The sequence below is a fragment of the Eulemur rufifrons genome, chromosome 1, assembly GCF_041146395.1.
Source record: "Eulemur rufifrons isolate Redbay chromosome 1, OSU_ERuf_1, whole genome shotgun sequence".
Lineage (NCBI taxonomy): Eukaryota > Metazoa > Chordata > Mammalia > Primates > Lemuridae > Eulemur > Eulemur rufifrons.
In genome coordinates this window covers 101,340,279-101,354,571 of record NC_090983.1, presented here as the reverse complement: position 1 = coordinate 101,354,571, position 14,293 = coordinate 101,340,279, and the positions used below count along the sequence as shown (strand labels likewise).

The window sequence follows — 14,293 nt, the reverse complement described above, 5'->3', positions numbered from 1 at the left end:
CTCATAATAAAAGAGCATCTTTATGACTTCAGTAGGCTCAAAAAGCATTAACCATAAAGGAGAATACTGCCCAAATGGACCACAAAAGATACTATTAACAGAGTCAAAGTGGGAAATTTTGCAACACATACAAGTAACAAAGGATGCACTACCAGTATATATACAGAATGTCTATAAATTAAGAAGGAAAAATCAAACAATCCAAATAAACAAGCACTTCATAGAAGAGAATATTTAAATAGCCATAAACATACAAAACGGTACTCAACCTTGTTATTAATTACAAAAATGCAAAATAAAACTATAGTGGAGAGTGATATTAATAAAGAGAGAAATTATAAAAAGGAACCAAACAGAAAATTTGGAGTTGAAAAATACAATAACTGAAATAAAAAATTCACTAGAGGGGTTCAACCACCGATTTGAGGAGGCAGGAAAAAGAATCAGCAAGCTTTAAGACAGGTCAATTGAGATTATCCAGCCTGAGGAGCAGAAAGTAAAAAGAATAAAGAAAAATAAGCAGAGCCTCAGAGACCTGTGGGACTCCATCAAGTATATCAGCATATGAATAATGGGAGTCCCAAGAAGAGGGAAGGACAGAGGAAAGGGGAACAGAGAGACAGGGGCAGAAAGAATATAAGAAATAATAAAAACTTCCCAAATTTAATAAAAATATTAATCTACACACATCCAAGAAACTCAACGAACTCCAAGTAGAGTAAATTCAAAGAGACACACACCTAAACATACCATATTCAAACTGTCAAAAGAGAAAGAGAGAATCTTGAAACCAGCATGAGAGGCAACTTGTCATATACAAGGGATCCTCAATAAGATTAACAGCTAATCTCTCCTCAGAAACCATGGAGGCCAGAAGGCTATGGGACAAGATATTCAAGGTGCTGAAAGAAAAAAAATCTGTCAAGCAAGATTCTACATCCAGTAAAACTATGCACCAAAAATGAAAGAGAAATTTATACATTCTCTAAGAGTTTGTAGTTAGTATAGCCACTGTGCCAGAAATACTAAAGGGGGTCCCTTAGGCTGAAATGAAAGGACATTAGACAGTAACTCAATGCCCACAGTGAAAGTACATAGATAAACATAAAAGACAGTATCAGTGTGTTTTTCGTTTGGAACTCTTTTTGTTCCCTATCTATCTCATTAATCATTATATTAAATGTAAATGGTTTAAACTCTTTAATTAAAAGCCACATTGGAATGCCAGCTCACACTTACCAAATTAACAGAGTGACAATAATTATTAGTCAAAACATGGAGCAACAGAACTCTTAACACTGCTGATGGTAGTATAAATTAGAACTACTTTGAAAACTGCTTGAAATTATCTAATAAAGGTAAAGATACATATATCTGATGCCCCAATGGTTCCACCTGTGTAGACGTATACACAATTGAAATATGTATATATATGCCAGAATGTTCACAGTAGCATTATCCACAGAAGTCAAAAACTGAAAATAACCCAAATGTAGAGTGGATAAATAAAATGTACCACTACACATAACAACATAGATGAATCACACAACATAATGCTGAGCAAAAGAAGTTACACTGAAAAGAGTACATCTTTTATGGTTCCACTGAGATAGAGAAGAAAAAAATAGGCAAACTAACCTACGGTGTTTAAGAATACATGCTTACATAATAAATCTATGAAGAAAAGCAAATGCAGTGATTACCGTAACAGTCAGGAAGCTAGATACTTTTCTTAAGGATGAAGGGTGGTTTCTGGGATGGTGGTCATGCTCTACTTCTAGAACAGGATTTTGATATAGGGGTAGTTGCTTTGTGATACGTCATTGATGTATATGAATATGTATTTATGTATATTCGTTCTATGTACTTTTATTCATGGACACTGTATATCACAGTAAAAGTTGACAAAAACTTTAAGGTAGACTTAAGCAAAACAAAATGCCTAAAGTACATGAAACCATGTATCTAAAACAAACTATAACCTCACCTCTGAAAAATGCTTTAGCACATTAATAAACAGTGATTCAGCGCACCTTCCTGAAATACACCATGGTTTCTGACATAGAATAAAGGGAAACTGTGACACTATATTCCATATTGTGAATCCTGAGCTATTTAGTTCCCACAGCAGAAAAACAAATTGACTCTAGGAGGTAGAGAAACAAACTCATCAGATTAGCTTGAGTACAAAATAAAAAGATAGGTCATTATTCAGAGAAGTAGCATCCTCTTCCATTTCTCTCCCCAACCAACATCAACTGTACAATATTTTTCACTACTGATATGCCTTCTTGTGAGATCAGATAAAATGTCTCTCACACACACCCCCCTTTCCGTGAAGAAACAAGACACTGTTCTGAGAGAGGAGAGAAGAGAGACACAAATAACACTTCACTTTCTGACAGAAGATTGTATTTCTGTCACAGAAAGTCTTAACCATAAAAAACGGACACTTACTTGATCAAGATTTGAAAGGCTGTTAGGATCCTGACTCAGACCTTGGTACTGTCCCCTGAGTCTGTCACCAGCAGCTATTTTCCTAAACTTCTTCAGATCCACGACATACAGTGCACTGAATAGAGAAGACCCGTTTGTTACAACCAACCATGGATTATGACAAAAAAACTAAACCCAATGAATAATGGAATAAGTCACTAGACAAACATTTTGGCTTCTCTCTGAAAAGGTGAGCTGTAGCCCTACAGGAGAGTTAATGGTCAGTATGTGCTACTTCAACGATATCTAAGAAAGACAATGCAAAATCCCTATTCTGCCACCAGTAGCTCACTTTTGTCACTGTTCCTTATTCAACTGCCTTCCAAAGGAAATAGTCTCTGACAAAAGATTTCTAGCAGCAGCAGAGTCAGTAATAAAAAGCTACAGTAACTGATAAATAACCATCAGTCGAGGATATCCTGATGCCTTAAATGTTAGAGGGGGGAAACCCCCAGCGTTACAGCTCTCTTGGATAAGGAACGTACAGTATGAAACTGAAACCACCAGGCCCAAACATTTATCTTTGTACGTGCTGCTCTCTACAGCTCCCCGACCCTCCAAATCTTCCAAATCACACCTCTCCAGAGACGATAAAGGAGCGTTCATTAGAAATGCAATCGATGCATATACTGTTTGACCTAAGAGGTCTACTTTTAGGAATTTACCCTGCAAACACACCTGAAATATGTAAAAATAAGGTATTTGATAATTATTCATTGTAACATATGTCATAGGAAAAGACTGTAGATAACATTCATACACTGGAATAATATGCAGCTGTAAAAAGGAGTAAGGTCCTTCCCTATATATTGATATAATAAGTTCTATAAGTAAGACATTAAGTTAAAAAAGCAGCTTATAAAATGGTGTAAATATGTAATATATTTTGTGTAAAAAAGAGTATACATTTATAACTGTAAGAAATTCTGGAAGTACAGACAATAAACAGGGGAGGTTATCTATTGTGGGCGTGGGAACTGGGTAGGAGAGAGACAGGATTAGGAAGATTATTTATTGTTTATTTTTTATAATATTTATTTTTAAACCATATTAAGGTATTACCCACTCACAATTCTAACCTAATTTAATTTCGGTTGATTTAATTAGCCTTCTTTAAACTAATTTTTAAGAAAGGAAAACCATACAACAGCGTGAGCAGCACTCCCTTCTCAGTACCTGATATGATACTTTCGCCCAGCTAAATGGCTGGCCCAGTACCCCGACTTCCAGAACCTGTAGCCATCCATTTCTCTTCGGCTGTCACAGAAAGGAGTATAGCCATAAGGGGCACCATCCAAATTGAAATCTCTTAACTCTTTCAGATCCGTTCGTACAATCTGGAGAAAAGAATAGCAAAAGCCATTTGTTAAGCAACCATGCAGACAGCTCTAATGCAGTGTCCCTAGGACACAGAGTGCCTCACTGAAGGCAGCCTGGAGGGCAGCTTGGTGGTCAGCAGCACAGGAGCTGGCAGGAGACACAGCGTGAGCCTGTATTCCTCCACTTACCAGCTGGTTTCCCTCACTAACATGTGAGCCCCTGAGCCTAGTGCGTGGCACACGGTATTCCAAGTATTCAAAGGGAGTAGAAATAGAACACATCTAAATTGCTTAGCGTCTCTGTACCTTAGCTCCGTCATCTGTAAAGTGGAGATAATGACAGCACCTATCCCACGAGGCTGTGGGGAAGCTTACATCAGTTAGCACACAGATAGGTGTGGAACAATGCCTCGCCTGTCTAAGTGCTCCACAAGGATTAACTGTGGCTATGTTAGAATCAGGAGAGCAGATTTCAGGCTAAGCCAGCTGAGGGGAATTCCAGAGAGGTGGGTAAACCTTTGTCCAAATGACGTATGCACACATTACATCACTTGCGCTCAGGTAACTGACTCGGGTTTCAGCCGGCTCAGGGTGAGGCGGAAGGCTGTAGGCAGAAGTGCATTCATGCTGTTTGAGTTTGTATACTCTAAAATCACAATGTGTTCCCTTTAATTAAGTCAAATCCTGACAGCTGGAAGAGAACCTGCACTGTTCCCTATTACTGAGGCCAAGCATCCACTTGAGCTTCGTCTATCACCAGTGCCAGTAACACCCAGCTTTTGGGCAGATCACTGCAGATGATGGCAAGCACTGTTAAAGCTTAATTTTTAACTTTTATGTTAAACGAATTAAGTAAGATAAAAACTGCATACATGATGTTACCACAAGTATATATCAAATGTAAATTTAAAAAGTAATCACATCTGAGTGATACTTTTACATATTTTCTAAGTGTAAAATAAGTGTGTACTTTTCCATAACTTGAAAAATATCATTTACAAAGGAAAAAGAAGTCTGTTGCCTTTAATACAAACTATTAAAATCTGATCTTTAGCCTGAGCAAGAGCGAGACCCCATCTCTACCCAAAATAGAAAAAACTAGCTGGGCATAATGGTGCATGCCTGTAGTCCCAGCTACTGGAGAGGCTGAGGCAGGAGGATTGCTTGAGCCCAGGAGTTGGAGGTTGCAGTGAGCTAGGCTGACACCACTGCACCCTAGCTGGGGCAACAGAGCAAGAGTCTGTCTAAAACAAAACAAAACAAAACAATCTGGCCTTTAAGAGTTTACCTGATCAGCATCCACAAATAAGAATTTGTCAACAACTAGTGGAAAAAGTACATCCAGGAAGAGGATCTTGTAACCCCAGATGATGCGCTGTTTTTCAGTTTGCTGATGAAGCCACCGGGGCCATTTGTACTGAACAAGCTCATACTGGAAATTGTATTCATTTGCCATGTAAGGTATAAACTCCTATTTTTAGACACAGGGAACAACAAACAATCATTTCCTCTGATTAAGAAAACTGCATTACCAATGTAAGATAACCACCATGGATGTGGCACAAATAAAACACATTTACCAAAACAGTAGTCTAACAAAGAATTGGCCCCAACTCATTTGTGACTACATAAAGGAATACATATAAACTTTTGTCAAATCCCCATTGCTTTTTGACTTCTGGTCACCAGATGAAATGACAGAAATTTTTAAGTTAAGGCTTCTAGATTTGTACCTGTGTGAGTGTGTTTGTGTTTAAGACACATGAACTTTAAGTCCGTTTGTCTAAACTTAATTTCAGTAAAACATTTACTGAACTTGATTATAAGTCTTTCTCAAGACTAGGTCTAATCCAGGAAATAATGTAGGAAAATCAAAACCCGGGACAAATTTATTGCCATTAATGAATAAGTCTTTCAAATTCTAAATACAAGTACCTCCAGGAGACCAGAATTGAATTAACTATCTAGGAGAGATGTTGCTGAATATATTAAATGCGTTTAGTAAATTCCACAGGAAAAAAAAGATGCAAATAAATCAATTTAGATGACAAAGAGTGGCTGATACAAACAAAGCAGAAAACTTTCCAAGTGTGTTGTCTGTTTTGCACAGATGAAGCATTATTTCTATATATCATCTGGTAGTGGTTCATGATAAAATTAATCATTCTAAAAAAAAAAAAAAATTAATCATTCTCTTCAATGTAAACCAATACTGCGCTTGCTTTCTCAAAGTAAGACACGCATGCTTCAGAGGAAGGAATTGTTATTTCATCAAAATATTGCTTCTAAAAAAAATAGAGACTCTTCTGCTATATTATCCAAGCTTCAAACAGTCATAATTTTGTGTTTTGTTTTATAACAACTGTTCCTCTCAAACAGACCAAGCAGGGAGAATAAAATCAACATAGAAATATGCAACTAAATTAGGGGATCCTAATAAATGGAAAATTTTTGAAAGTATACAGATAAAACAAAAGTAGTAAAAAAAAAAAAAATACTGTAAGTATCTCCTTAATAAGAATGTTTTCCTGTTCCTTGTAAAACAAACCTTAAATGTGGGGGACAAATAATTCTTCAAGAACCAGAATTTCACAGGAGTCTTGGTATTCTTCAGCACTGATAGCATCATTATGCTGCCAAACACAAGCAAATAATAGGAATAATAATTTTCCGATGTTTTTAACTGCAACAGCATTAAGTAGTGTCAATCACAAGACAGCTAAATGTTCTTCACAGCAGAGCTAACTGATGGCTCAATTAGGCAGAGAGAAAGACTTAGTGATGGGACATTGTACTTATCCCTACTCATAAAGTTATCATTGGGAAAGAAGGGGCATTTCTTACCAATATACTTCATTGACAGAGGCAAATGTTTTAATTCTGTTACACCTTTAAATAAACTGCTTCATGAACGGATATATTTATTACAGTTCAGATGAAAACGGGAGGCTGTAACCCCTGCCAAGTGCCAGCAGCGCGGTGCGGAGGGAAGCGCAAGGCGAGCGCACGCCTGCTGCAGCCTGCGTGGGCTGCAGGGGGCGAGAGCAGGCGGGGGCAGGTGGGTGCGGGGTTACGGGCTCAGGATTCCCTACTTTGAAAACAAACAAAAACAAATTTTGAGTCAAGGAATTCAGTTAAATTCAGCTGTTACTATCATCATTATTTTAGCACAGATATTATTTCTGAAAACAGGAGGGCTAAATATGAGTAAAATGCCATTTTGATTATTTTCTATACTAGATCTGGGGTAAAAAATGGAAAGTGAAAAGAGCCCTGGCTATTAGGAAAGTCACCCCCAGGCAGAGGTGCACCTCCACAGCCGAGCCTTCCCGATGCTGTGACTGCTGTGACGGGGGCTCCTGAGTGCCTTCCCTCGGCCACCACATCAGCTGGCCCGAGCCTGCGGTCCCCCTTGGCTCTAGCTGTGCGACCTCTGGCAAGTCCCTTCACACTCTGGTGTGTTCATACGTGAGAACTGAGGTCTCCCCTGGCTCTAAGACCCCGTGAATCTTTAGACGGCAGTGAAGTGTTGAGTGATTCTGTTCCCCTCCATGTTCTGTGTCAACCTCCAAATTTCTGGTTTAGGCAGCACTTGGTAGTCAAGTAAATGCCGCTGTCTATACTGCATGCAGTGGTATGAATGGTCTATAGCCTTGTATTAATAATATCCACACGGAGGAATTTACTACATAGCTCAGCTTCATGGAGCTGACCAGAACACCACAAATACAATTACTTACGGCAAGCTATTCACAGTCCTCAGGAGTGCTTCAAATACCCAGAAGTATAATGGGCAGAATCCAACAAAACTTTTTCTCCCTAAATAAGAATACTGTGACAAATGCATCCACATATACCAAAATAATCAACAACACTAACCGAAGAAATCTTTCATAGAGATGACCAGATGCAACGGAGAAAATATTAATTATGTCATCTTTATCTTGTTTTACTTCCTCAGTCTTCTGTCCTCCTGTAAAGCCCCTATAAAAATAAAGGTAAAAACAAGGTCACTTGAAATGTTGGCACAGATGCACAGGCCTTTAAGGAGAGAGGAAAGAGACGGTGCTTTCTTTCCCACTCCCATTCCTTCGCTAGAGGGTGGGATGAGCCAGAGCAGTCCCAAAGCAACCCTCGCACCCTGGGACAGAGCACAACGCCGGCAGAGCCACCCCACAGGGTACCAAGGCAAATGCTCACTCCAAGACGCTGTGCTGCTTTAGGAACAGACTGAACATGGGCTGTGCCACAGAATGTAATTTCTACAAAGGGGAGTAAACTGAGCAATTACCAGTCAACCCTCCAAATAGCACACAACCCAATGAGACTCAAGTATGGAACAGAAGTAATGTCACCAGGAGGAGATATTACCCTCCTTTAGTTAATCATGTGGAAAACACCCGTCTACTCCAAATACGAGAGTGCAAGATGTGGCTGCACAAAGCAAAATGTAAAAAAAGGCTCAGACAGAATTACAAGAGTCAAAAAGGAGGGAGGGATGCATGGAGCTTGTAGCTCAGTTTTTTCTTAAAAGCACTTTTTTCATGATGCCAATTTACCATTTGAAAGAGTCCCAAAATCCAGACTCATTCTCATTTGTTCCATCACTCAGCAAGTCTTCATTCACCATGTCTGCCTTCTTCTGAACCTGCAATCATATATGATAAACATCTTATTCCTCTTGGCAGTCTAATAGGCACAATTTTCACTGGATGTACACTGTGAGTACAGTCAACAACAGGGAATTATCAATCACTTCTTCCACAAGCAGGTACAACCGCACCTAGAGTCTCAAAGTAGTCAACAGAAGTATTTTCTTCGGGATGCTCCCCCCAGAAACTTAAGTGAGAAGACATCAATCTCTTTATTAGACAGTAGCCATTTTCAGCTTGCAAAATGGGCAAAGAACCTCAAACTCAACTGTGTAGGAAATACAGTCTGAGTGGAACCAGCAGCATGTTCGCAGACAGGCAGTGCTAGGGGAGGGCGCCGCCTGCCAGGGCCCCAGCTGTCAGGAGGGAGGCATTTCACGTCACAAGCTTTTTTCAGGATTCTCTAGCACAGGCAGGCTGAGTCTTCTCGGTAGCACAGTGACCATTTTTCTGCTCAACCATCCATGGCCTACTTTACATTTCACTACATGTGATGATCATTCATTTCATAATATATTTTATATTAAGTTAAGGCACTTAGAACTTCAAAATTCTGAGAACACTAAGTAGAAGTGAGAAGAAATTAAAGTACCATTTTATTGTTGTTGAAATTTTCATTGGCATTCCCCAATATTCTGAGAATAGAATCATCAATAATTCTACTAACTGTGGCTATATAAAGCAACACTACAGCCATAAGAACATTTTATATAAAATGGGACTTGCACTGCTCACTGAGATTACCCAAAAGGTGCAATCTCTCAGTTAAAGAAAGCCACACACTGACATTTATTAACACAAAGACATTTTGCCTTAAAGCAGCATTTCTGCACTTGCTACAGTTAATTCCAAAGGGAGTCTTGGGCTGCTCTCAAGATATGTATTTTTATATGGTAGCTACCAAATAACAGAATACTGCTATTTATACCAACTATAAAAGGGTGGCTGCCTTAGCATACCAAAACTCACCTTCACTTTAATAATTTTGCTTTTGAAGTTGTTGAGGACAATAACAACCTCATCAGCATCAGGAGGAGAATCTGTACCGTCGTGGCTTAGAGAGACAAGCAAGAGAGATATCACAATCACAACTCTCAAAATGCAGTAATGGTCTCACAGCAATCTGCCATATTTGTGCATCGTCTTTCTCATAAAGAAGTTTTTCAGAACAAAAAACTTTCTTTTTCTTTTGTTTTTTTTAGAGATGATGTCTCACTGTATCATCACCCAAGCTGGTCTTGAACTCCTGGGCTCGAACTATCCTCCCACCTCAGCCTCCCAAGTAGCTGGGACTAAAGGCACACGTCACCACACCCGGCTAATTTACTTAGCTACTTAGTTTTTTACAGATAAGGTCTTGCTATGTTGCCTACGCTGGTAGAACAAATCACTTTCTCACAACCTGAAGGAAGCCCCTTCGAGCTACAAAGAAGTACCTGTTGAAACCTTTACCTTCATACACAGTGCCTGCCCAAACTTCCCTGTGAGTCCTCCTTCAAATTATCCATCACCAGGGAGAGGCCCCAGGCATGGCGAGCACGTGGTGAGTGCTAAACAGCCGTCTGTGTTCACAAGGTGTGAGCCAAGCACGGCGCCCTCAGTAAAGGAGCAGGGCAGGATGGGCCACCCTGAACCACCACTGGAACCCCAGCACTCCACCCTCTGACTGGAACAGTGCTGAAAGCACTCTCCTCCTCTCTCCTCTGCTGGGAGCCACTCAGGCAGTCGACTGAAGGTCCTGTACCCAACCCGGCGCCTTCACGCTGTAAGAAGAGCTATAACAAGCTCTACTGGCAGGCACACAGGAGCAGAGAAGGGAAAATTAAAAATGTTTCTCCACTAATCCACAGTAATGCCTAAAATTTTCAGTCACCAAATTTCAAGGTGCAGAAAGTCACAGAAACAATAGGAATTCACTATATTTGCTGTCGTCTAGCAGAGAGCAGGGATTCCAACGCCAGGTACAATTCTGACGGGAGAGCCCTGAAGTCTGAAACACTCGAGAGACTGGGAATGTCCACCTGGGAAGCACAGGAGGACAAGGGCCCTAGACAGCCAGGACGGGAGCTGGGGGCACCACATTCCTGGGTGGAACAAAAGCATCGTTTCACCACACACACAACTGCAAATGAAATTCACGGTGCCTCGCTGACTGCCTGAGTAGTAGTCTGTCAGAGCTGGTTCTCATTTCAAAATGTTCTGGAGAAATGTATCTGCCTCGCTTAATCCTACCTGTAGATTCTATAAATATCTTCAGAACGTCCCTTCCTGAGTCTGAGAATCCAAGCTCCTGGGTTGGCTTTTAGCTGAAAGTAGCCCTAGAGCAAGAAGAAACATCAAATTTTAGTTCTCTTCAAAACACCAAAATGCCGTTTCTGAGGGATAGTTACTTCTTTTTCTGAACTATCAGTCACTTATAATGTAGACAAGATAGTAAACAAATCAGTGCAACTCTCTTAAAAAAAAAAAAACTACACATTAGAAACTCTAGCAAAATGCAGGCCAGTCAAGCCAAGAAGTCTGCCTTTTATCCGTACTACAGTGAAGAACCAATGTGTGATGTGTGAATAAGCGGTGAATGTCCAAAGAAAAGAAAAAGGCAGTCAGCTCATGAGCAATCCATCTTCAGGGACCAATTTGGTTAGAACAGAGTATTCCATCATGTTTTTCTTTTAAGCTGACATGTAATTCTAACCTACAAATTTAGTTGAACTAATGTGTTTTATGTAGACCAAATTCAGTCAATTATGAATTTTAATCTCACTCTATGGTTAAGATTGCTCCATCATAAACTGTAGTGCCCAAACTAATATAACTACAGTATCAGTATCTGAAGAACTAATTCTTTACCAGATTGGCCATCACAATGGTATCCACGATGACGGGGTTGGCTGACGTTCCTAAGGTAAACTGTAGTCCTCGGGGGGGCTGGCCTGTGGTGATGTCATAGCAATGGCCTTCCAGTAACAGGTACTCCAGCTCGTACTCGGCAGCCACTATGCTGTCCACCTGCAATATCAAAATTAATCTCTTGAAGACTACTCAGCAACAACATAGATAAACCTGAAAAGCATTTTGCGAAGTGAATGAAGCAGACAAAAAGGATTTATTACACATATTGGATATTTTAAGAACTTTGAGAAAAGGCAAAACAGAAAACAGATCTTGTTGCCTGAGACCAGGGGTGAGGGAAAGGGATTGCCTGCGAATGGGGTACAAAAGAACTTTTTTGGGGTGATGGAAATGTTTTGTATTTTGACCGTGGTGCTGGTGAATGACTGCATACAATTATAAAAACTGGGTTGGAAAGAGAAAGGAGAAAAAACAATAAGGAGGTCATTCCAAAAATACAGATGAGAGGACAAGACTCTAAACATTGCTGAAAGAAATTAAAGAACTAAATGGAAAGATATATCCCGTATTCATGGATCAGCACAAAAACGTGTACTCAATGTTCATAGCACCGTTATTCATAATAGCCAAAAAGTAGAAACAACCCAAATATCCATTCATGAATGGGTAAATTAAACATGGTATAGTCATACAATGGAATATTTTCTGGCAATTAAAAAAATGAAGTACCGATGCATGCTACAACATGGATGAATCTTGAAAACAATTTGTTAAGTGAAGGAAGCCAGTCACAAAAGACCACATACTGTATGATCTATTTAGACAAAATTCAGAATAGCAAATCGACAGAGAGAGAGAATGTAGATCAGTAGTTCCCACAGGCTGGAGAGAATGGGGAGTAACTTCCATGGGGTATGGAGCTGCTTCTGGGGATGACGAAAACATTCTAAAATTACATTACGGTGATGGCTGCACAACTCTGTGAATAAATGAAACCTCTGAACTGTATAGTTTAAAGGGGGAAATTTTATGGTACATGAATTATATATGAATAAAGCTGTTATTTTAAAAAATATCACATCTGAACACTAATGTCTCAGAGGCCCATCTAGACTGCGATTCAATCTGTTCAAAGTCTACCACTACTACATCATACATAGTTTTTATACACAATTAGATATTTGGAAACAATGATAGTCTTACCTCTTCTAAATAAATATTATCAAGATCATATGGCGTTCTCACAGATTCTACCATCCAACTCTCAGGTGTGTTCAAATTCAGAGTAAACAGTGGAGACTGAGGCATATCCAAAAATTTTGCTATTGGACCCTTAGCAAAGCTACTGTCTGAAGTGAAAGAAATCTCTGGTTCTAAGACATAACGGTAAAAGCTGAAATTAAAAAGAAAAGCATTAGATTTTTTTTGTACGTGACCATGGTCCTTGAATTTATGCAGTTAAACTACTGGCTTAAAACAAACTAGATTTGGAGAGGGGTATCCTTCCAAATTGGCAAAAGCATTTCCAAAATCATCTTTTGACCTAAGATTGTCTCCTGCAGTTGCTGCAGATGCAAGAGAAGGCAGAGAGGGACAGGACTGAGGGAGGGCCATTCCTTCATGAGCATGGCTGCTGTCAGCGCCATAAGCATTTCCTAAGTACTCTTCTCCCTTTGGGAAGAATTCATTTTTCTCTTAAAACCCAAGTCATAAATACTGATTGGGTTCTCAGACTATCCTTGAAAACACTGTAATAATTTAAATCATTTCTCCTATACAAGGATGATGATGGAAGCTGGAAACCCTTTGGTCACTTACAAACATTGTTTCCTTTTTTTTTTTTTTAATTAATTAATTTTTTTTTTCCTGAATCTTACAGGGTACAAACGCTTTTGTTACCTAAATTGCCTTTGCACTGCCAGAATCACAGCTACAAGCATGCCCATCCCCCAGACAGCACGCTGCACAACCATTAGGTACGAATTCAGCCATCCCCTCCTCTCCACACCCGATTAATGTTACTTCCATATGTGCATGTGTTGATCTACTAGTACCAATTTAATGGTGAGTATATGTGGACTGTTTCAATACACTTAGAATCTAAACTGTAGAACACAGCATATTTGCAAGGTAAGAATTTCCCATAATCATAATATATGCTACACTATTTATTGCTTTGTGCATTGCTTTTTCCATAAATTACCATTCCAAAGCTCTTAACAGCATATAGCTAAGCCTGTCCTCTTTTTTGAGATAACTGCAAAGAAGCCTAAGCAAGCTTCCTCTAACATACATATTCCAACTTCAAATGAATACTCTTCTTATAAGACGAAAAGCACAAATGCAAGTAGCCTGGGTTAATGCCACCTCAATGCTCCCCTGCCCAGACTATCTTCTAGAATTTCAGACCAGAGCAAGTATTTGGCAAAACTGAACATTTAGTAAATGACCTTTCAAAAATGATGTTCACCTATAAACCTGTTTGATCCTTTAGCATTCGATATCAGCCTTCAGATTCGGTACCATTTTTTCAATTGTTTTCTTAAATATCATGTTTTACCTTTTTAAAGGCATGTCAGAAAGTTTAGATTGGCAGTTCATAAATACTCTCAGATTCATGTTTATCAGCTGAGTCAAAACCTAAAAGAGCAAACCAGATGACAAAATATTTAAATTTATTATTCAGAAATTGATTACTTGACACTGAGTAAATAATAAATTATACAAAGTATTCTCTTTTAAGAGAGAACATTTCTTAATATCTCAAGAAAAGATATAAGGATAATAACTGCCATAAAGTCTACAATGCAGAAATTTCTGGAAATCACCCTAGTGCAGAATCTAAATCACACACACATGTGACTTGGCCAAAAAGTAGGGAAGCTGGCTACCGCAGATCACTGCCCCTCACATAAAGAAATTCAACACATGGCTGTGGGGAAGCAAAATGAAAACATAAGGACTCATCATCAA

General features: G+C 39.2%; 1 protein-coding gene across 3 annotated transcripts in view; it reads right to left on the bottom strand.

Annotated features, from left to right (window-relative positions):
* The window catches only part of UGGT1 (UDP-glucose glycoprotein glucosyltransferase 1), a 101,019-nt gene that overhangs the window by 13,999 nt on the left and 72,727 nt on the right, over positions 1-14,293 (bottom strand). For all 3 annotated transcript variants that reach the window (XM_069464894.1, XM_069464912.1, XM_069464922.1), the window contains exons 28-38: positions 13,881-13,960; positions 12,524-12,713; positions 11,318-11,476; positions 10,700-10,785; positions 9,437-9,521; positions 8,375-8,463; positions 7,695-7,799; positions 6,364-6,448; positions 5,104-5,286; positions 3,673-3,833; positions 2,458-2,572 (exon numbers count right to left, since the gene is read on the bottom strand). In XM_069464894.1, the coding sequence (XP_069320995.1) occupies positions 2,458-2,572; positions 3,673-3,833; positions 5,104-5,286; positions 6,364-6,448; positions 7,695-7,799; positions 8,375-8,463; positions 9,437-9,521; positions 10,700-10,785; positions 11,318-11,476; positions 12,524-12,713; positions 13,881-13,960 (1,338 nt within the window). The remainder of the gene's footprint in view (positions 1-2,457; positions 2,573-3,672; positions 3,834-5,103; positions 5,287-6,363; positions 6,449-7,694; positions 7,800-8,374; positions 8,464-9,436; positions 9,522-10,699; positions 10,786-11,317; positions 11,477-12,523; positions 12,714-13,880; positions 13,961-14,293) is intronic.